Source organism: Neopelma chrysocephalum, unplaced genomic scaffold, assembly GCF_003984885.1.
Source record: "Neopelma chrysocephalum unplaced genomic scaffold, ASM398488v2 Primary Assembly neopelma1_77, whole genome shotgun sequence".
Lineage (NCBI taxonomy): Eukaryota > Metazoa > Chordata > Aves > Passeriformes > Pipridae > Neopelma > Neopelma chrysocephalum.
In genome coordinates, this window is record NW_020897738.1 from 80,145 (window position 1) to 102,929 (window position 22,785).

The 22,785-nt window shown below is 43.0% G+C and overlaps 1 protein-coding gene and 2 long non-coding RNA genes across 5 annotated transcripts; 1 reads left to right on the forward strand and 2 right to left on the reverse strand.

The window, feature by feature from the left end:
* The first annotated feature begins 15 nt into the window (after positions 1 to 15).
* On the forward strand, positions 16 to 8,315 carry LOC113970428. Of its 3 annotated transcripts, XR_003535176.1 has the most exons (6): positions 16 to 344; positions 411 to 511; positions 2,580 to 2,657; positions 2,754 to 7,654; positions 7,868 to 8,030; positions 8,213 to 8,315. It is a non-coding gene; the product is annotated as an uncharacterized LOC113970428 (long non-coding RNA). The 3 variants fall into 3 exon arrangements; XR_003535174.1 differs by having other exon boundaries at positions 2,754 to 8,030; XR_003535175.1 differs by having other exon boundaries at positions 2,754 to 7,915.
* A 4,259-nt stretch (positions 8,316 to 12,574) lies between these two features.
* LOC113970426 lies at positions 12,575 to 15,124 on the reverse strand. Its single transcript, XR_003535172.1, has 2 exons — positions 14,600 to 15,124; positions 12,575 to 14,172 (listed from the first exon to the last, which is right to left on the reverse strand). It is a non-coding gene; the product is annotated as an uncharacterized LOC113970426 (long non-coding RNA).
* A 1,352-nt stretch (positions 15,125 to 16,476) lies between these two features.
* SNAP29 (synaptosome associated protein 29) lies at positions 16,477 to 22,436 on the reverse strand. Its single transcript, XM_027689324.1, has 5 exons — positions 22,110 to 22,436; positions 20,503 to 20,699; positions 19,649 to 19,734; positions 18,466 to 18,573; positions 16,477 to 16,783 (listed from the first exon to the last, which is right to left on the reverse strand). The coding sequence occupies exons 1-5, from the start codon at positions 22,320 to 22,322 to the stop codon at positions 16,626 to 16,628; spliced, it is 762 nt and encodes a 253-aa protein (XP_027545125.1). The 5' UTR covers positions 22,323 to 22,436; the 3' UTR covers positions 16,477 to 16,625.
* Between the last annotated feature and the right edge of the window lie 349 nt (positions 22,437 to 22,785).

Consider the following 22,785-nt stretch of genomic DNA (forward strand, 5'->3'; position numbering starts at 1 on the left):
CACACGCGCTCACGTGACCCGGACCCCTCCCCGGCTCCCTCCGGCGTTGCCCCGGGCTCCCCTCACACCGACCCCTGGGGCTGTCCCCGACCCACCCTCACACCGACCCCCCGGCTGCCCCGGGCTTCCCTCACACCGGCCCCCAGGGCTGTCCTCGACCCACCCTCACACCGACGCCGGGGCTTCCCCACGGCTTGGCGGTGCCGGGGCGATGGTCCCTGCCCTCAGCGCCCCGGGGCTCCCGCCGGGGTGAGGAGGGAGGCAGGGGACGCCCAGGCGCTGCCCCCCCGGCGGTGGCCCTTGGTGGGCACTGGGGAGCGGGAGCCGCCTGCCCGGCCCCTGCCGTCGTGGCTGGCAGTGCCAAAGCGTCGCTCTCCTTCTCCTCCTCGGGAGCCCCCGGGACACCCAAGGGGCTCGGCCAGCGCTGGGCTCAGGCGGCACAGCTGCCCTTGGCCCACCTTGACTTGCCCTAGCGCCATGTGGGCTTTGCTGCCTGCGGCCGTGCCCGGAGGTACGTGAGGGGTTTTATGACCACATGTTTGGAAAACCATCCCGCTGTTTTGCGCTGTGCGATTTCTAAATAGGAATAGGGCTCCTTCCCCCAAGAGTTGACACCGTGAATTGGAAGTTATTGAATAACCAAGAAGTGAAGGGTTCAACATGCAAGAGGTACATCAACACCTTTTTCTTTCACCATCACTCCTAGCCAGCCCATTAGCATCAGATGAGGGAGGGGAAGGTAATGTTAAAGCTATTATATTTCTCCTAAATTACAGTAATCCTTTGAGATGGAAATTGCTGCAGTGTTGCTAGCTCCAGCACTTTTATCCAGAGCATTGTGTTGTTCACATTTTCCCAGAGAGCTCAGCTCTGGGAAATACAGGATTACGGGAGAATCTCTAATTCAATTTTTTATAGATTACTTTCTTATGTTGTGCATTGTGAAACAAAGCTGAACAAGGGACCCCTGAAGACTCAAAACCAGAAGGCAGATTAAAACAGTTTCAAATATATTACAATTTAAAACCTCATTATTTTAACTTAACCTCGTTCATTTTTAATACCTGGAGATGGGAATTGCCGAAACTGGGTTAGGTTTCCAAAGGAATCATAGGCATGGCTCTGCTGAGACACCTTGGGTTCTACTGGCATGCACAATCACAGGCTGCAGCCATATTTGGGAGACATGAAGGTCTACATCTGGACAGAGGAAACCCTGAACAGCCCATTGAACAGGTGGCTGGGATGAGATGCTGCTAAAGCCCCATCCCTGAGGAAATCTGGGATCTGTAGCTGTCCCCAGAAGACTCCTGATTGGGGTTAAGTACCAAGGTCTGGTCTCTGGAAAGAACAAAGCAAAAACTGGAGCTGGAGACAACTTTTCTTTACATGGTCAAAAGGGGTTTGAGTAGCATCTGCCCTGCAGGTTTGTTAGTAGTTTAATTAAGGTGGGTTATGAGTTTCCAAATGAGGACAAGTCAGCAGTGCTGCAGAGACAGACCATCAGTGGGATGTCAGGACATCATCTGTCACCAGCCCATGTTGGTATAGTGAGCTTGTTCTGTGTTTTCTTCTGTCAACTGTCCTCCCTTACAGTCACTTTATGGATGCTAATTATTTATATCCAGATCTCCTATTTTTGCTTTTCAGTTGATAGCTAACTATGTCTTAAAGAAAAACAAGGCACAGACTTTCATCATTTATTTCACAAATAAAGTAGGACCTCTTAAGTAATGTACATAGTTATACTATATACATTTTTATATCACTTATGTTTTAAAGAAAACTGTGACAAAAGAAAGAAGCAACAGATCTGTCCCTGAGACTTATTTTTATCATTAAGAATTACAAATGCACAAAAGCCACTGTGTATTGTGTGCAATCCCTCCTAGTAGTCTGGCACCAAACTGCTGATGTGAACTAGAGAGATCACTGGCAAGGAAATCAAGTGTCTTTTAAAGTATAATTAAAATTAAAGGTCTGTTATATTTCTTCACTCCAGTTTTAATAATATAATCCTTCATGCCCAATCCCAGCTGGCCAAATCCTAATTACAACATCCCATAATATCCATAGTAAAAAAAGCATCTCCCTTTATGTAAGAGTGCTTTGCCACACTTCTGTCTGCTGATGTCTTTGTTACTTTTACCTTCTTTACACCTCTCTGTGTTTAAATATCTGTCCTTTATAAGACCCGGCTTTGCTGATCCCAAGGGTTACATTCTTTGCAAGTGTGATCAGCTCTGTGAAAGTGCTGGACACTGTGGCACAAACCAAAAAAACCAGGAAAAGTATTTTGCCATCTTTTGTCCACTTTGCAGCCTGCTGAGCTTCTGCTGCAAAAGGAACTGCCCTCTGCACAGTCAGCTGTGTGCATGGATGTTTTAACTGACTATTTTAACCCTGTTTTCTATATTTAGTTTGGGATCTCTCAATGGGAAGGCACTACTGGCCTTATTTAAGGTATTTCTCCTATAGTCTATAGTCTATTAAAAGGCAATGTAAAAGGTCTCTAATGGTTCGTTGTGTTAGTGCCCCTCTGATTAGCTGACTGCTACTCTCCTGCTCCTTTATACAAGGCAGAGCCACAGCATCCAGCAGCTGAGAAGAGCATAATCCCTAGAAATCCTTTAACAAAGCAAATGGAAAAGCTCCTGGTAAATGTTTCTCTATTTATTTCAGAGGTTGTTCTCATCCAAATATTTGGTTTTCTGGCTTATCCTATGGATGGCAGCCTGATGCTCTTTTTCCAGTGTTTGAAAACAGCCCTGAGAAGAGCTGCATTTTTGTCTTGGAGAGGCTGTTATTTACATGGAAAAATATTGTATGTATTGTGCATATTTCTAGTCTTCTTCCCACAGAATCATCCAAGGAAGTTCTTGCTCAACAACATGTGTTCAAATCACCGCTTAACTGCACGAGAGTTCATTTTGAAAACTTTTCGCTACTTTACTGTTTTGATAGAAAAAAGTCAAATGGCACTGGCACATCTTCTGGCCTGTATGAGAGACTGTCCACTGTAGACCTGCCCAGGTGGGATCACGTGCAGCTCCAAGGGATGGAGAGTCTGCATGTTGGACTTGCTCATCCTCGTGCCTGATCGTTGAAACTTCTGGAGAGCTGCTGTGGCACAGCACTGACGGCAGGACGTTGATCCTCATCTGTTCCCAGCTCAACGCTGCCTGGTGCCGTCGGAGTGTCAATGCTTTGCTTAACAGATAAATGCAAACCTCAGGAAAGCTGTATCAGCAGTGGCACCGAGATGTTGTGCTGCAGCAATGTCAGAGCATCACAACATTCCTAAAGTTCCGATTTGGTCTCTCACGCAGAAAATTGGTATTTCATGGATCTGGAGGCCCTCACTGACTGTTTGCCTCAGAATCCAGTTTGAAATTGTACTCCTTGTTTTTCAAACCACACCCTCGCTCCTTGGACTTCTTTCCAGCTTGTCTCCTGGAGACGTGGAGCCCTCCCCTTTCCTCCCCTCTGTCTCTTCTCTCCTTCCAACAGGCTCCTCACTGCTGAGTCGAGAACTGACTCCTCTCACCATCTCCCATCCAGAGCTGACTCCTTGTGCATGTCCCACAGTCATTCTCCATTTTAGTGCAAAGTTCCACTCAAATAATGCTCTTTTCTCCTGGAATTCAATTCTCCTTTTCCATCTGTTCTTACTGAATGCATAACTCTGGGTCATACAAAGCGCTCTGAGGCTCTGGATGAGTTTCTTCTGTGGTTTGTGTAAGTCATTGTGCAAGCTCCTGAGAGTCAGCTGGTAAAAATGGTAATTTTTTAAAAAAATTATTTGAAATGTAAAGATTCTGTTGCAGAGATGTTTAATATGTAATTGTTTAATGTTTAAATTCCCTCTAGTTCATTCTTTGAAAGAAGAATGGCATTGTACATGCTTAGAATTTAAAGGCAATCCCCTGCTATGGTGGATTTAACTCCTGACATGTTCTTGATAAAGGTCACTTTTTGAATTTAGTTCAGTATGTGAAGCCCCATCCTGTAGTCCCTGTACATGAAATCTCTGCTGGAGATTATAATCCCCATCATCTCCATCAGCAGATTCTGATGGCATTTAATGTCAAAATGAACAGAAGTGTCTAGAGGCAGTAGCAGTGCAGGCTGCAGGTCTTGAGGTTCCCCACAGAGAATGCCATGATGATACATAATTTACTTGTAGCTTGCAAACAATATGCCTGTCTTGCCTCCCAGAAGCATTTCCGTTGGAAGGAGCCATTTCTGTCCATGAGCAGTACACGGACATCGATGCTCTCTGTGCATTCTTAGAGCCATTTGCTCCTTCCCTGGACACTGGTGTTCTCCAGGCTTTACAGCACAGGTGCTGAATCCCTTACATGGCAGTTTCTCAGCCGAAATTGCAGCTCCTCCAACAGCCTTGTAAAAACAGAGATCTACTGGTGAGTGACGCAAAGCCGGATAAAGGGCACGGGAGTCAACGTGTGCCTTCAGAATCCTGACAGAGGGATCAGGGCTCTGTGCTACAACAACCTTTGGAGAAGCTGAATTCCTCCGGGGTGTTTCCTCTGGCAGCTCATTCATCAAGCAGATAGAGGGTGAATGTGTTCTTTGAAAACATAACCAGTGGCAAGGGCTGAGGTAGCTGATACAAATCCAGGGTGCATCTCTCACTAATTTCACCAGGTCTGGAATGACAGAAACCAAGCTACGCTTCTAAACAGACCAAGTAAAATCTTAGCCTAGATGGTCCGAGTGGTTGAACACCACTTAGGAGCATAACTAGTCAGTGTGCACAAATAGGGCATGAGAAAGGGCTGGGAAGGACCTGGAGGGGTCTGCTGGTTGTCACCTCTGTCCTACAGCAAGGCTGAGTGAGCCAATGTTGGCCAATTGCAGATTAACAGGGTGATTTGGGAAATGCTGAATATATTGACTGTTAGGGCCTTTTAGCTATTTCCTTTGAAATAGACCCTTGACAGGGAAAACCTCAGTGTTCATTTTCTTAACGTTATTACATTATCCAGGAAAGAGAATGAAGCCAAGAAAAGCAGAAACCCTGTTACATTTTCAAGTATAGTGGTAAACTATGCAGATTGTAAACAGACTTTTTATTTTCTATAGGGCATTTAAAATATATTTCCCCTTCTCTTAATCCTGGCAAGAAGCACTCTCTAAACTCATAAGCTATGAATTCCCCCATCTCCAGAAGGAAACAACTCTTTATGACTGTTCTTGTTTGCCTTGCTTCCTTTTCCCCACCACAGTAAGTTTTGAGATCAGTGGCCAAATTCAGCCATATGTGATGGAGAGGAATAAGCTCAAAGAAATTGGATTCCAGCAACTTTCATGAAAACAGGCAGCCAGAGAGTGGAGAGACTTTTATTTAGAAGGAATGGCTGAAGTGGGAGTTCAGCCCTTACTGGAAAATCTATGAAGTCAGTGCAAACTGTGGGGAAAAAAAAGTCTTTGACCAAGGTCTGCACCTTCTTGAATTAGTTTTATTGTTCATGAAATATTTTTGTTCCATTCTTTTATTCCCAAATTCCTGCTTTTGTATGAATCTGTACCTTTGTCTGCATTAACTTTAAAGATAGGTTCAGAAATCCTGTCCTGAAAACACCATTATTTCCTGAACTATGTTCTTCCCTTCAAAACCATGTTTTTGTTACACCATGTAATGCTATTCTATGTGACACAAAGGCCCTGTTTTTTTATTATCAGCTTGTAGGATTTCAGGAAGCTGAAGATAAAAGTCACCCTAATTTTCTTATTCACTCTTGGCTTTCTCTGTCTTGAACTGTTTGTGGAACAGGTTTAACGGACGTTCTCTGCATTTCTTGGTTCTTAATGACATACACAACCTGAATGTAACAGACTGGCTTTTCTTGAACTTCAGTCTTAACTAGAATTTTCAAGACACAAACACAACACAAAGATGTTTCCCCAAGAGGTTTAACAATCACACATTTTCTACCTTTTAGATTTTTGACAACACAAGCAAGATGGCTGAGCTGGAATAAAATGTAGGCAAGCACAGGCTTACATGCTCAAAGTCCTCATAATGAAATGACTAAGGTACCTTAAAAAAAATTCCTACTAAGTGCTGGCAGAAGCAATCCATAAACACTTTGCTACCCTGTCACTAGAATGAATTTAGATGACACAAGATGAAGACAGCCATGCCCCTTTATGCCAGAGCTTTCAATGTAAGTGATGCTACTTAGGTGAGGGGTGTTGAATAAAGGGAGAAAACCTTCTGTGCAGAGGCCTTAACAAGCACCAGAGGGAATTTACAATCCTATCTCTTTAGACAGATCTTCCCCAGTTTAAAGAATATTTGGTACTTTCTACTTTTCTAAAGGCCTGAGGGGTGCCCTGAAATGTAAAAAATTACACCAATTTTTTGGCAAACTGTGCTGTTCCAGATATGTAGAGTATCTTTAGCAAACACAAAAATGAAAGGGGAAGCATACAAAGTGCTAGTTAAACCATGTATTTAGCATTTTGTCATCATGCTGCTTTGCGGATTTTTGGTCCTCATCGTGGAAAAATGTGATGTAATAAAGTACTAATTTCAAAAAGAATATATGGAGGTTATTATGCAGTAGCTTTTTATTGTCTCCTTTCTGCACCAAGCCATACTGCATCCAAAGGGGTGAGTTCTAGCTCCAGTGTTGGAATTTTCCCTCTTCCATCTTAGCTCTCTACAAGTCATTTGCTCCAACTCAACCAGAGTCTAGTGCTTAAAATTCTGGATGGAGTGAGGCTCCAGCTCCAGCACATCAGCAGTGAGTCATCTTTGCGTGTTTCTATCCATTCATGAAGGCTGAAACATGTTAATAATAAGCAGCTCTTCTTTTGTTTCTTTGGTTATGCTGCAAGAGGAGAACTAAAGAACTGAAAGAAACAAGTTTAGTGTTAAGAAATAAGCACTTTCATGAACCCTCCAAAAGATCCTTAAACATCTGCATATTTCTCTTGTAGCCCAGAACATGTTTAAGACAGCACATGATGTGTTGCCTGATGCAAGAACTATGTTCAGTTAACGCATATTGCCAAGTTTGTGTCTGCAAACAGGAGCTTAATTTGCTATGTCTGGGCTGTGTCTGATTGTACTCATTCACAAAGCCAGCAAAATAGCTGGAAAAGTGGTAGAATACAGGAAACTGTTGAGCTTTTTGATCAATTATTCCAAAACAAGAATGATCAAATACAGGCCGTAGGATTAAAACACAGTTGGAATCCGTGCTCATTTGTAATATAAAGTTAAACATTTTGGAATGGTCTGTCCCTTCCCAGTCCACCCACTCATGTCAAAAGATGATGCAGTTGGATCTGCTGGTGATACCAAGATCCTGGGAAGCTACAGGCACGGTCCCTCTGGATAGTCAGATGTGTTCACTGGTGTGTCACCTCCTCAGCCGCTGGGTTACAAAGCACCAAGGTACCATTTATTACACTGCTGATCTCAGATATCACTTCCTCAGCCATCTCCATTCATAGTTACAGATGACATGCAGAATTATTTTCAGCTCTGTTTGGCTTGTGTGCAATCCAGTTTTGCAGCTCCCCTCTGGATTCCGTAAATACAACAGCAGGGAGAAGCCACCTTTTGTCCCCTTGTGCCAGGAGGACCTGCCAGACATCAACATGGACCAAACTGTTTTCTGTAAGTCTGCTCACAGATTTCATAATCCATCTGTTTTCTGTAAAATGCAGTTATTTACAGCAAAGTTCCCTCCACTGTACAGTAAGTGGCTGTTTATATTGCTATTTCTGATGAGGCTCAATATTGTCTATTTTTCATTCTATCTCAGCACTGCCTTTAATTGCCTCTTCCCCCCAGATTTATGTATTATCCCTCCCGGCTGTTCACACACAGACTTCCCTTTCCTGGCAATCTTCCAGTCACTCTGTACTCCAGGCAGAGGTACTAAAACAGCAGAGCAGTTGATGAGAGTTAAAATAAATCTACATTCTGTTATACTGTGTGGCCCAGAGATGACTGAGCAATTGAACAACAGAGCAGCCGAGACGCGTCAGAGGTTCTTTTCCTTTTCCCGACTGTTAATTTTATTTACTTTCAAGCAGGTACATAACAGGGTTGTAGAGGCTTAACAAATGTCTCTTCAAATGTTTTCAAATGCCATTATTTAGCACCACTGCAAGGCAGAGTAAGTCAGAATTAATGATTCTCTCAAATACCAAGTGAAAATTGTTCTTACAGGAATCAGCTTCATAACCCTGACACTTGAGACACCTGGAAAAGCAGAGACATTCCCTGGAGATCTGCTGAGGTCATTAAAACAGCCAGGCTGACTCAGCAATGCATCTACGTGTGCCCAAGTGCAAATATATAAGGGAGCTTAATGGTTTTAATGTGTTGCTCAATATAAATATGCAATTATTTTGTAAATAAGTACCTTCTTGAATTAAGGCTCCAGCTTCTTGCCTTCTAATGCACCCAGACCCCCCTCCTCAGTCATTGCCAGTAGCTGCTGGTGTCCAGTGATACCCGGGAACCAGCAACGTGCTGTTGTGTCCCACAGAGGAGCTGCTTTGGTTGTGCTCTGTCTTACCTCTCCTGGGCACAGGTGAAGCCCTCGGGCTCCTGGCAGGCTGCCATGGTAAACACAGCACGCTGCATGTTGGCTCGAGTGGGCAGTAAAGGCCTCAATATTGCATCTCAAACACTGTTTAGTAAAGCAGGCAATTGAAAAAAGTGTTTGTTTAGCTTATGGAGATTGTGGAAAAGAAAACAGCTCCAGAAATTCAAAGCTAGAAATGCTAGAGCAGGCACATCAGACTTCTAAGAATGAGCTTCCACACCTCCACCCTCAGCTGCAAGGATGAAGGTCTTTCTTAGACAAGCAGTTGAAATGCAGTTCAACAAAAAGCCACTCAGAAGGGTCAAGAGCAAGGATTCAGGCAGTAAAATAAACACCTGGAGATGGAAAAATCCTTCTCCATTTTTCCTCCCACATGTTTTGGAATTATTGTGCCAGGAAATTATTAAATCACATAAGTTTCAGTAATGAATGTATTGCTTGGATGGCATGGGAAATTTCTGAGGGATATGGCTAAGGAAATTAAAAACTTTGATGAAAGGTCAGATAGATGAGTAGGACTAAACCATTATATGGACCTTTGGAAACAGTGCTGGTATGGGAGGATATTCCTCTGATTGATAGAAGTGAGCATTAAGAGGTGTGTGCATAAAATGTAGAGGGATCTTTCTTTAGTATTTTCTGCTGTAATTCAGCACAAAGGTTCCCTGTGATATTTTTGCTCTACTTGGAAGACTCTTCCACCTAATTAGGAGAGGGACAAATCAGACCTGCTAAAGCACTTCTGTATCCAGAAGGCCATTTTTATGTCTTGAGAACAAGGCTGCTTTTGCTGTGTCACAGATGCCAGTTCGTGGCACACCAGCATTTTTCTTCAGCTTAACAAGGCTGGTGTCTCAGTAAGAGGCCCCTCACAATCTTGTTTTCTCACCTGCATTTTGCTTAATGTTGCAGTTCAGTTTTAGGTCATTAGATCTTGCTAAACACATACCAACAAAAATTAACCCATCACTGAATTAGTGCAACTATGTCATTTAGGAAAGAACATCCCTCTCTGTATCACAGTACAGGATGTACTGAACAATGTTTTCTACCTGTCTCGGTCACACCTGCACGGGGGGCACGTGGAGGGGAGGTGGGAGGTGGCAGTGACAGCCTGGCCAGAGCAGAACAGGCTCTGCATCCTCACTGACTGTGCCTGCCTTGCATTCTGAGCACACATGGGGAGGATCCCACAGGCATCCACAAACACTGCGAGTTCCTCTCCACGCTGTATTACTGCAGCTTTAGGAACAAAAATAAATGCCAGAAATGTCACCAGCCTAGAACACAACAATGCACGATGAAGCAGATAAAATGACTCACAGGTCTCCTCTGCAGTGCTGTTTGCAGCCTAAATATTTTCAGGGCAGAAGGCTGCAGAAGGCTGCAGAACTTTGAATCTGGAATTATCTCAGTCTCCAGCAAAATCCTGCTTTTTAACACTTCTTGGCTTTTCATGAAAGTCAAATTACAAGTAACAAGTCCCGAGCTTTCAGTCCTGGTCATCCTGCATGAGTTATTCCAGGAGGAAAAATAGAGGCTGACATTGTCCTTCCCTTGCAGAGCTTTCTCTGTGGGCAGGTGGATGCAATCGGGTTTTAACCTTTGCTTTCTTACGTGACAATTTTGTAACCTATTTATATCGAACTGCCGGATTTCTTGGCTGCCTCTCTGCCTAGACTTCACTCAAAGAGGGAAGGAACATCCTGTATCATTCTCCAAGAGGCTCAGTGGGCACAGATGTAAACAGACTGGCCAATGCAGGCACAAGGCAATGCTGAAAATAGGGCAATAAAGTTAAGACTATCAAGACCTGTCCTAGTGCATTACTGTGGACCTTACTAGAAGCCAAGAGCAGACTGCACCACCAGCCTTTGCAGTTGCTTCACACGAGGCAATATTCCCAGAGGAATTTTTCTTCAAAGGCGTCCAGACAGCACCATCTAGTCAACAAACATTCCATGCAAACAAACACTGGGGTTGCACAGAAATTCTCAGAGAAATCTGGGGCTCAAATCTAGGGCAAACAGGTCAGATTTTAGTACCTACATAACTTGAACTCAGAACTGATGAAATGAATACACTGATGAGAGTGTCCTCAAGAAAAGCAGTGGAGTAAAACTGAAGGAAGATCACTAAACTGTGTAATTCTTCCCAACTGCCCTTACACGTTTGATCTGAAATGATAAAACTCTTTTGGGCAGTGGCTGCCAGCACTTGACATACACATCCCAAACTGGACTGTTTTCTTCCTACCCTGCAGGGTTAATGCCCGCAGCACGGCCCTGGTGGCACACTCCATACCCCTGCTGCCCTCGCTGACCCTGGCAGGCTGAGAGACACGCAGGGCTGGGCAAAGGCTGCTTCTTCCAAGTGACAGAAATCCAGCAGCTCTTCAGAGCCTTGACCTGTGGGCAGAGCTCCCCCCTGGCACATTAACAGAGAGCAGACTGACAGTTAATGTGGAGGGGAAAGGAGGGTCATTGAGAATGAAGATGCCAAGGAGGCCCATTGTTTTCCACAAAATATCCACAGCTAGAGGTGGAAGCCCATTTTCTAGAAGGTTCTGCCTCACCACCAGCAGTCACAGTCCATCTAGACGTTATAGTGGAGGCAGGGCTCCACAGTCACTGTATTTAGAAAACCCTGCCTGGCATTCAGGGATCTTCCTGATTTGGCAGCCGGTTTATTCTGAGGGCACCTCCCTGCTTGCTTTCAACTGAGCCTTCCCAAGCCCTCAGTTCTGGCCCCAAAGGAGTTGTTCTTCATATTTTCCCGTTTCGGGAATATGTAATAAATTTATTTGGAAGCAAACAAACCCTCCTACCAAAACAAAATGAAAATTACAAAACTGCCTCCTAAAGCCAAACCTCTTTTCAGAAGCAGGGAGAGGGACAGGCAGAAATGTGGGGTCCTTCATTCCAACAGCACCTGCTCTGCCTGGTTTAATGTACTTGGACGAGCATCCTTTACCCCCCCTTCCCTCCCTCATTCCCCAGAAAGGCAGGGACTGCACTGTAAGCCAGGAGGTCCTTGAGAAAACACAAAAGGGTTGAAATGCCTGACCAGCCATAAACAAACAGCTGTGTGTGAAATACTCTTAAGACTCAGAAAATGATTCTCCCTGCAAGCAGAGCAGGGAAGCAATTAATATTCCTAGCAGAGATCCAGAATCCACCACACTGCTCCATTCTCTACCATCTCCCACTGTGCTCTTTGCATTATTTTGATTTTTCTATATGCAACAATCAAGTGCAGAGATGGAAGAGCTCTCAATTGCCATTTGTTGAAGAACTCTCAGCATAAAGGCAGCAAACCAAAGTTTCCGGAATTTAAAAAAAAAAACAAACCCCATTAGCCTCTCTACTGATTTTCCCTTTTCAGAGCTTTTGTGATAAATAACCCTTCTGAAACTCTGCTTTACCATATTAAACAAAACTAAACTCTACTACAAAAAAAAGAAAATAATTCAGAAGCCAAGTCCCTCCCTCATGTACAGATAAGAACCTAAGTGGAGGTCAGGACATTCACAAGTTCTCTACCATCACCAAATTTGGAACTACAGAGGAATATTACAAACCCTATTTAAGTTTTCAAGATGGTTCATATATTTTTTTGCCTTACTCCTGTGTCACCTACCTTGTTCATGCCTACGTCCAGTTATTGATATTCCTGCTAATACAAAGCACTATGGCAAGATTACTTTCCAAGCAACATCTTGAATTATGTTATCATCACAAATAAAATTCTTGCAAAAATGAATCCTTGCTTGCATTCCTCTTTCAGGATCTAAGAGACTCTACTCAAGAATTATGTAGAAATGTAATACTCTGTTTTTATTCTCAGAAAACAAAACCCACCAGCTTATTTCTATATTGGCACAAATTTAACAGAGTAGGTCCAGCATTGTAACAGATATTATGGGGAAAGAGTGACAATGAAGTTGTAATAAAAAAAATTTCGGAGATAAATGCAAAAACTCTTTGTTAACAATAAGCACCTTTTATTGACCATCTTACCATTCAACACTTATTTCATTCAATCTCCTATATTGCTGAACTACAGTCCAGTTTAGCATTTAAATAAAAGATAATGCAATTTGACTTGTACAAAAAGTGTTATACCTGGGTGGCACAGAATTAAAGTTCCTTTTTAAAAGGCTACAGACACAAATAATCACCACCTATGATTTGAAAATTAAGTCCTACATATTTCAAAGTGAAAATTAACACATATCCTCCATATGATGTTATGCTTGTAAAAATGCCTACAAAAATCTGTTTGTTCAGAAGGCAGAGTGGGTGGAAAGTATTTCCTATTTCACCATTTAACAAATGATATCACAAAAGCCACAAGGCAGCAAAATACTTCAGATGAATTTCACAGACTAAAAGAACCCCTGACACCATCGTGTCCCAAGGATTTCCGTGGGTCAATCCAGCTCAGCACAGAGACAGATCCTTGGACTTCAGACTAAAGTTCAGCTACACATCATTTGTTACAATATTTAATTCAATGCTCAGGAAATTTAAAAATCAAATACACCTGGAAATCTAGTCCTCAGATACTGGTTATTGCCATTTGTGCTCCTTGCTGCTTTTAAGAATCTAATGTCTGTGTTATGAAGTTATGTTAGTTCCAGGTTTTTTAAATCTCTTCAAAATTGAGCAGCAAACTTTTTGAGGAGCAAGAAAATTGCCTTTTATAAAGAATACTTAAAATATTTTTTGCCATTTTCTTCTGACCTTATTAAACTTCTACTCAAGCCAATAAAAATAACCAGAACTATTTTGCTGCAAGAACACCAGTTTATATGCCAACATGAATATGCAGGCAAAATCATTTATTTTATCAAGTTAGCATGTGAGTGCAAATTAAATCTCTTCTGAAATTCCCAGACCCCCCACAGTTTAAGTTTTTCAGCAGCATCCAAGAAGAAATAAAACTCCATCTCAGGGAACAGTAAGAAAAGCTACTGAAGTAAATCCTTCATTACACATGCAAAGTGGCATTTCCTGGAAAGGCAAAATCCGTGTGGTTATTTTCCTTTAAATTTCCTTTTCCTGCGGGATGGAAAGTTATTCCAAGAGAAAAAAAAACATCACTATTATGAAATAGTGTTGTCTCCTTATGTCAGTTCCACTGAAGTTCATTATCAGCATAAAGCATCTATATGGAAGCAGAGGAATTCAGTTTGTAGCAGACATTCATTTTTACCCATGCACAATCTTCTCCCCCGTGCAATTATTTCCCCAATGTGGAAAATAATCCTTTAAAACAAGGCCATTAAAACAAGACAAAAATAATAAATAGAGCAGGAAAACCTAAGCAAAGGCAGGAATACGTTACTGAGGCAGTGATGGCATTGTTAGAAGACACGAGGAGTTAGACCTCTGTGTAAATTCCACAGGGCTGAGATCCTGGGATTCTAGTCTGCTTGGATCACAACAGTCTCAAAGCAGAAATAGGGATTTATTTTCTATTCCCCTTCCCTACCTGTGTTTTCAAAGGCATCAAAGATATCCAGGATGCAGTGAACATTCCATAAGGCCAGTACAACTAAACATCTGAACAAAAACTGGAGTTCACTTTGGGAAATTATAGAGACTGAAAATGGAGTAGCTCACATCAGAAAGGCACCACCTTCACTCTTAAATCAAATACTTTTGCTTGGATTCAAGCTCCCCATTTCTTACCACCCATAACACAATTAAATCCTCCAGCAACATTTTTTCTTCCATTTGCCATAACTTAGTGAAGAAAGTCTCAATGTCCCTCCTTGTTACCAGAGTCTTAGTTCAGCAAACACTGGGTTGTGACAAGGTTTCTTACAGGTAATGGCAGATTTCACACTAAAAGGAGTGTTATTAATTACTATGCAATTTTTTATGCTCTCTCTTCTGGAGAGAATTTATATACTTTTCTGAGACACAAGAGTTTCTATAATCAGCATTGGGATAAGAGAAAATCTATGTCTTTTCACCCTTTTTATTAAAAGGAGAAACTAAACCAGGTATAATCAAAATTTTAATCTTCCTTCACTGAGGTACTTAACATTTTGAATACTAACAATTGTATAATTTACTAAATAAATGTATCAACTAAATAAATGTATCAATAAATGTATGTCTGTCTTGAGACATCAAATCATATAATTAATAAATATTCTAACAGAGTAAGAGAATTAATCATGGTATACACCCAAAAAGATGATATATTAATAAGGTATTTAATGGTTCTAAATGAGCAGAAATGATACAAACTGAAAATTAAGAAGCAATTAAAAGTACTCAATAGCTCTTGAAGTTTTATGTCCCTGAAAACCAGATTTTTATTTAGGGACTGAAATCAATGACACAAGTAACAAATGGAAACAGAGGCTCACCTCAAATCTAATTCACAACTCAACCCTGCTAGTAATGCCACAAGTTGTATTTTTTCCATAATACAATGTTTAATAAGTGTAGCTTTTTTAGTGATTTATTTTTCTACAAGTAAACTTCCAGAAGACACAGTAAAACAACAAAAGGCTCGAGTTCTCTTTTATCTCCTTAACAACTGGGTGCACTTTGCAGCAAGTGAGCTCAAGGTAACAAATCCCTTGAGAAAGCGAAGAGCAGGGTGGGAATGCCATGTCCGTGAAGGACACGAGCTTGACAGCTTCAAAAACCAAGGTCTTCCTTTAATTCATAACATAACGTGGCACCAGCTCAAAAAAAATGAACTTATCTCTTCCCAGCCACACACTGTCATTCGTGATCGTGAGTGTTCCAACACTGACACAGCTCCCTGGGCCTCTCCAAACCACAACTTACTCATTTTCAGGACAGGCAGCAAGTTCTCATTGTTATGGCTGCAGGCTGGAGCAGAATTGTGATTTTGCTCTACAGTGATACTTATAAAAGAACAAAACAAAGTGAAAGGCTCAACTTCTATTTGGAAGACTCAAAAATGTTTCTGAGCTTTTCTTCATTTGCAGGAATTTTTCATACCTGCTAAGCCAAGGCAGATGGATGTGAACCCAAGTGGAGTTTCTTAACAGTCACATGGCCCAGCAAAACAGAGCATCTGCTCCATCCCTAATAACATTTGAAATCAATGTTAAACAATCTTCTATGATCTGTTTGTGCAGTTTATCAGACCAACTCTCCATTCCTAAAATGGAAGCTATTTTTTCAAATAACCACCTAAATGAATAAGCTGAGAAAGAGCAGAAAATAAAAAAGCAGATGGTGACAATTTCTGCAAAAGTATATTTAAAAACACATAGAATTAAGTCCTGATTTTGTTACCCAAACTCTTTGGGTCACTGTCAATCAACATTTCTTGCAGACCATGATATCCTTAGAGATCTTTACTGGAAAGACTGTAAAGGCAATTAGTATTTAGTGACCAAACATAAAAACACAGTTCATGGATTCACCATTTGGCAAAAGTCATCTTAGGAAGGGGAACACGCACAGGATATTATCATGACTGCATGACACCCTTGATATTTTACAACTTGCACAGAACAGTCCATTCCTTAAGCTCCAGAAATGCCACAACAGTCACTTTAAATTATTTTTACAGCTGGAAATCAGTGGTTTTTCAGAATTTAACATAGCTGTAGGTAAACAGAATTAGCAACATGTGTTCTGAACAAAGCAGCACATTTTGTTCCCCCTGCCCCCTCCCCAAAACAGAGGCAAAAAATGCAGTTCCTTTTCTCACCACAGCTCCCAGGCCAAGGACACTGAAGCTTTGTGGCGTGCGAATTCCTCCACGCACACGACACACAGTTACACAACTGAGCAGGGCATCCTGACCCAGTGCTGAGAGACCTTACTCCACATGCACTATTCCCATGGACACTAAGAAGAAATTTCATGTATTGTGCTGAATTAAGCCTATGGAATTTTATGGACAACAAAACCAATAACATATCAGAAAAAAGGAGAAACAGATACTATCCGAGATTTTTTAAGAGATGGGTTGAAATGAGACATCCAGGATGAACTGACGCTGGACAAAAAGAATTCTGAAAATCCTTTAAAGTTGTCGGACTCTTTTATCAGTGTTTTTAATATTGATGTCCAGTGTCTCTACTTTCCTGGTGAGCCGGTCCAGCATATCATCCTGCTCCTCGATCTCCGTCTGCAGACCAAGGGCCAGGTTTTTCAGACGACTCAGCCCAGAAGACATCTCATCTGCCAAAGGAGAGAGGGACCATAGGGAACCACAGTGGTATAACACATACTGCTCAAATGGACACTACCAGGATCCCCCCTCCTCCTGGGTTAGAAAATGTCAGGTACAACTTCTCAGCTGAGTGATCCTCTGCAGTAGTGGAAGCACTGGTAGGTCCATAGTTGTACTGAATTACTACCAGAAGTGATCACTTCCTTCTTTCTTCCATTACAACTTAACTTGAAATGCTTAACACCAAACTGGATCTTTATCAAATGACATACCCTGTAATGTAATTTTTATTTTTTAAATTTATTTTACAGAAAAATCAGATACATCTTTTCTCAGCTCAGCATACACAATCTGCTCACTACCTCAATTGTTTTTCCTTAAACTTCATGCAGAAGTATCATCAATACTTCTTAAATCTTCAGTGTTATTTATCATAGATGAAAACCTCCCATTTCCAGATTTTCTAATTTGGCTACAAGGTGACTATTTTATTGCATGATTGATTGGTATAAATGCTGCTGAAGCAAGTAAGTTTTCCACAGCTTGTGAGTAGAACAATGTACTTCCACTACACTCTTCTGTCTATTTCTTTGATTCATCCCTTTCTGATTTCTTTCCAATTTCTTTTTTCTAGGTCAGCTACAGAGAGACACGTGTAAGCAAAGAGGCACTTTGTCTATATGTTACAGAACAAATGAAGGCAAAGTCAGCTGAACAGCTTCGGGAAGTAATAAAAGGAATGCGGCAAATTCACAAATTAAATATTTAGTGCCTTTCGATTCTTCTATTTTTGGCAAAACATATTTATTTCAAAAGCTGTGCAGAGTTCTAAATTATTTGGGTCCAAGCTGATGTGCAATTTAGTATCTGAGTTGAACCGTTAGCTAAGTTGAATGCACTTTTCCATGAGAGGTAAGCTCTGGAAAAAGCAGCAGTAAGGATCCACAGTGAGGATGCCAACCTGAAGCAGTATTTTCTTGTTGATACTACTAGAACCTGCTTTGTAAGACTTTTCAGAATGGATGGATAAGACTGCTTGCCCCAGTGATATTCCAGTCAACGGACAGGATGATTCAAAGGAATGTTTTCATACCCTGAGTGCCAGTGCTGTGGGACACTTCAGCACCATTTCCACATTCAAATGACAGAGACTTGCTGGTGTGCTCACATTTGGTACGAGTGGTTGTCTCATTGTCAGTGTATGATCTAAGAGGACTCATGCTTTTGGTGTGGGTTTTTTTTTCCCCAGGTTGTTCAAGGACAGTTCCAAACCATCTAAAGCACAAGCATGTGGCAGAAGAGTTGAAGTATTAATGCCAATACTGTATCACTCCACAGCAGGTTTATATTACCCCAGACATCTTAGCTGGTTTGTTTCTAGCTGGTTGCACTTCAAATGCATTTCTAACTCAGATTCGTTACTAATTTTTGCAAGGAGGTGACCCACAGACATCCCCTAGCATTCTACATTCAAATAATTTATGTTTCAATCAAACTTTGGATTCTGCCATGTAGACAGTTTAGAAATGCAGAATACAAGCAAATGATTTTTTTATTTATCATACAATTTCACATATTAACTAAACAAAAAAGTCTTTGTTGGTAGTATATAACTTAGTTATTTTATCTGGCTTAGGAATCAAGAATTGACAACTGTATTACATCAAACAGCTTCAGTTTTCTCACTCACCTAAGTTGGTATCAATTTTCTGATGGTAAGCTCGCAGCTGTTGGTTCTTAGGGTAGGAATCATCCCTTTGCACTGAAGAAACCAAATCTGCTTTGCTGAAATCATTGTCTGTTAAGGGTATAGAATACAGAATGTTATATAATAAAAAAGCTAGTAAAAAGAGGCTTTAAAGTTTTATGAAGGCTGTTAAAAATTAGCCTGAACACAGCTGCCAGGTAACCCCATCACAGGGGTATCAGCAGGAGTCCAACACCACTGTCTACAGGGCACCTCTCAGGATGAACAGTGAAGCTACAATTCTTCTTTTTGGCTGCCTTTTTTTTTAGTTCTAGTAGGTAGCTGAGAGAAAAAAAAGGAAAAACCCAGTCTCCCAGCTCACATCCAGGTGGGACAAAGAGGTGGGACGGTCCCTGTACCCGCAGGGAGCCGTCCCAGACGAGGCCCCCGAGGCTGCTCTGCCCTCCCCTGGACAGACCTCGGCATTACACGGAGTGGAGCGGAGACATATCCCAAAAGCATTTCTCTCTTTACTCACACAGCTACAACTGTGGATATCCTGCTGCTTTCCCACTCCTACTGCGCTAATTAACTGAACGTCCCTTGAAAAAGGAACACTTACTTGGCACATAAAAGCCATCACAGAAGTAAGGCACTGTGGGAAGGGGGAACGAGGCCAAACCCCAAATGCTGCCTTGTGAGAATCAGGTGATGACTCGAGTAGGAAGGGTCACAGTCCATGTTTGAGATAACAAGGAAAATGTATCTGACAACTGTGACAAATGATGGTTAAGAGGAGACCCTCAACATTAAGTTGATGTTTTGGCAAAGCTGGGGCAAGGCTGCCTGCACATTGTGTGCATTTTTGGCTACAGTCTCCTCTACGTGAATGTAAGAACTGAAAGCTTTTAAAGTCTTTACTAGCTATAGAATAAATTCCCCACTGGAAGGGCTAAATAAAATCTGTATCCAAATTAAAAAAATATCACATCTGCAGCATGGGTATAAAGGGCTTCAGGGGAAACAATTCCCTTGGATTCAAAGCCATGAAGGCTGGGATACAAATCTCCAGATGCTGGGCAGCAGTGTAAGTCAGCAGCTGGGCTGAAGGGTCTCTGCCTTCATCACTCTGCAAGCTTGCTCCACATGGATAACAGGCAATCAGTGTAAAATAAAGTTAACAAACCTGAATTATCTAGCTTCCTTAAATTTGGATGGCTTTCCTGGTATTTTGACTCTTGTTCTTTACTAGACATCATTGCTTCTTTTAATCTAGTGAAAAAAGAGAAGAAAAAGAAAATATTGGTATGGACCACAGGCCTCATTCTGAGTCTGTTAAACAAGAAAAGATATCAAATTTACACAAGAAGAGCAAGTTTGTTAGACCTGATCCAAAATGTTCCTTTAAAAGGAACTATTGACCATCAGCATTTATGTTCACTGAAAGCAGAACTGGTCACTTTTGTGCTCAAAATAGCAAATGGAAACATTGCTATCAAACCCAAAACTGCAGCTTCTGTCTTGAAGGCAACATATTCCCTTCCTTTAGTGGAGGATGGAGGGGCAAGGGAGGGAGGAAATCAATGTATGCAGCATTATCAGGCTTTACAGAAGTTTCTCAGGTGAAGAGAAACAAATACTGTGAGACACAGTAATTTCACAGGAATTCATTTTTATTTACAGCTTTAATAGAAGCGAGAGAAACACACTCAGTATTTAACTGGTAGCACATCAATGCTACAAATCCAGATTTCCTGGTAAGACTGAAGTAAGCGTGATAATTCAGAAGACTCTGAAGAATTACTTGTGTAATATTGTGTAATTGGACTGATTTCCCACAAATACAAAGTTATTCTTACCCCTACAAATAAAAATAGAAGTACAAATATTTTTTATAGGTGTTAAAGGAAACAGGGAGCTAGAAACCATCTCAGGACTTTGCTTGACAAAATCAACAGATCTTTTAAGTTGTGATTTCCTGGTGACATTTCAGAGATGCTGTGGGAGACAAGTTTCAAGTAAAACATTTATTTGACTTACCTGCTGTTAGCATAATAGTCAGGGGCTCCATTCTGCTCTGGCTTGCTCTCTGGAGGTTTGGCTTTGAAGTAGTTTACCAAGCCCCCCCAAACACTCTTAATGCTGTTTATGTGCCTCTGACTTGTCTTCAAGTCCTGGTCCATTTTATCCACCATTTGCTCCGTGCGCTTCAGGGCCTCTCCCTGACGGACGAGCTCCTGACAGGCAACAGGGAAGGAGCAGCTCGTGAAGTCAAGATAAACTGACACATCAAACATTTTAACAGACACTCTGAAGAAAAATAACAGGGTTCCTTCATCTGTGCGGATTATTTCTAAAGGCAAACGGCTTTTTCACTCGCTCCTCTTCCCCCAGGGCATTTCAATCAAGAGTTGCTGCTCAGCCATGGCATTAACCAGCTATGAAATCCTCGTTCCTGTGCCATGCCAGATTCCCGATGCCTGCTACAAACAGCATCCAGGAGTTTTCTGTGCTGCCCTTTTGTGAGGTTGACATTTGCATCTCCTGCTGACAGAACAAGCATAGCACCGCATGGGTGATGTGGTGGAAATCCAAAGGTTTATGGCAGGGAGATGAGCAAGCACAACGATTCCTAGATGTGAATGGCACCTGCATTAGGAAGAGATTCTATTTTCACCTTAGTGGGATGTTCCTGATAATTCAGAAACAGAATAACCAGAGGAAATAAACACAAATAGAATTTCTTCAGACTGCAGGAATATTTTAGTTAATATTAATAGTGCAGGATTTAGGAATTTTTATATATGGAAGCACATTATTTTCTAATTCAGCAGCACAAACACTATTCCAAAGTAATCCAAAGATTTATTCTGGCAGGAAAGTTGCCTGCAGCTACCAATTGTGCAAAACAAAGAACTTTGTGTTCATATTCCGGCTAAACTGTGGGAAATTCTAGTTGAATCTTCTGTTTTCTTTTTTTTCCCCTTCAATAAAGCACCAAACACACAGAACTCAAGTTTTACCACAGGCCCCGTGTCAAGCCTCAACTCTTCATTCCTCCCTTCTGCTTTTCTGGACAAACAAGTCCAAAAGTTCACAGCAGTCCCACCGAGAACCCCCTGAGCACAAGCACCTCGTGCAGCTTGGGGCTGTCTGGGGGTAATTTGGGCAATAACACCCAAGGAACGTCCCATTAGCAGGTGACACAATGGCCAAGAGCTTTATGAGCGACATCCCCGAGCACAAACTGCTCTGAAACAGGGCCCGAGGAATGAAGGAAATGATTAATCGGGGTGAAGCCAAGCACATCACAAACAACTGACAGGGCAGGCCCTGCACCCAGAGAGAACTGCTGGAAACCTTTTAGTCAGAAAAAACGAGGCTTAAATGCCACGCAATAAAACTCAGTAAGAATTGTTAAAAGCAGCTAAAGAAACGGCCGAGTCCCCGTCCCAGCATTACACAGACAGGATGAAACTGTGATTTTTCGCTCAAAACCCAAACCATCACCCAGGAAACCAGCCGGCACTAACACAGGGTGGCTGCGGAACACTGACTAACCCTACGGAGGGACGTGTCGGGGGGAAAAGGGACAAGGGAGCCCCGGGGCCCTGCAGGCGACGGCTCCGCTCCCGGTCCCGACCCACCTCGGAGGCGGCCACGCCGATGCGCTCGGACTCGTAGAGCAGCGAGAGGGAGCGGGCGGTGCTGTCGGCCGAGGCGGCGGAGCGGCGCAGCACCTCCTGCTGCAGGTACCGCTGCCGGTCCACCTCGCCCGTCCCGCCGGGACCCACCGCCGCCGCCGCGTCCTCCTCATCGTCCTCCGCGAACGGGTTGTAGCTCCTCGGGACGGCCGACATGGCGCAGCCGACCGCGGGGACCGCTCGGGGAACCCCTGACCCTCAGGGAACCCTCACGGAGCCGCCGCCTCGGGCCGCTCCGCTCCTTCCGCCTGCGCGCGTCGGGCGGAACCACCGCGTGCCCCCCCCGTGGGCGGGGCGATCGCTCCGCAGCGCCGGTGGGGGACAGGCGGTGCTGGACGGGACCATCGCGGCCGCGGGGGGAGGAATAGGAGGGGCTGCGCTGAGCGAGCCCGTTTGCAGAGCGGGGCGGGCAGGGAGGGCGGGCACCGGGCGGTAGTGAAGCCGCTGCGGGAGCCGCCATGTTGGCGGTGTGATTGGTGCTTCCTGATCCCGCGGAGGGCGGCGCTCTCGCGGGAGGGGGCGGTGCGCGCTGCCCGGCGGCGCTCCCGCACAACATGGCGGCCGCGGTGGTGGCTGCGGCGGCGGCTGCAGCCACGGCGGCCACGGCCACGGCGGCCAC

Coding starts and splice junctions, on each gene's coding strand:
- SNAP29 (XM_027689324.1), bottom strand. CDS start 22,322: ATGTCGGCCGTCCCGAGGAGCTACAACCCGTTCGCGGAGGACGATGAG. Junction 19,735..20,502: donor GACTATTATGCTAACAGCAG/GTAAGTCAAATA, acceptor TTTTTTCACTAG/ATTAAAAGAAGCAATGATGT. Junction 16,784..18,465: donor GAAAATTGATACCAACTTAG/GTGAGTGAGAAA, acceptor CTCCTTTGGCAG/ATGAGATGTCTTCTGGGCTG.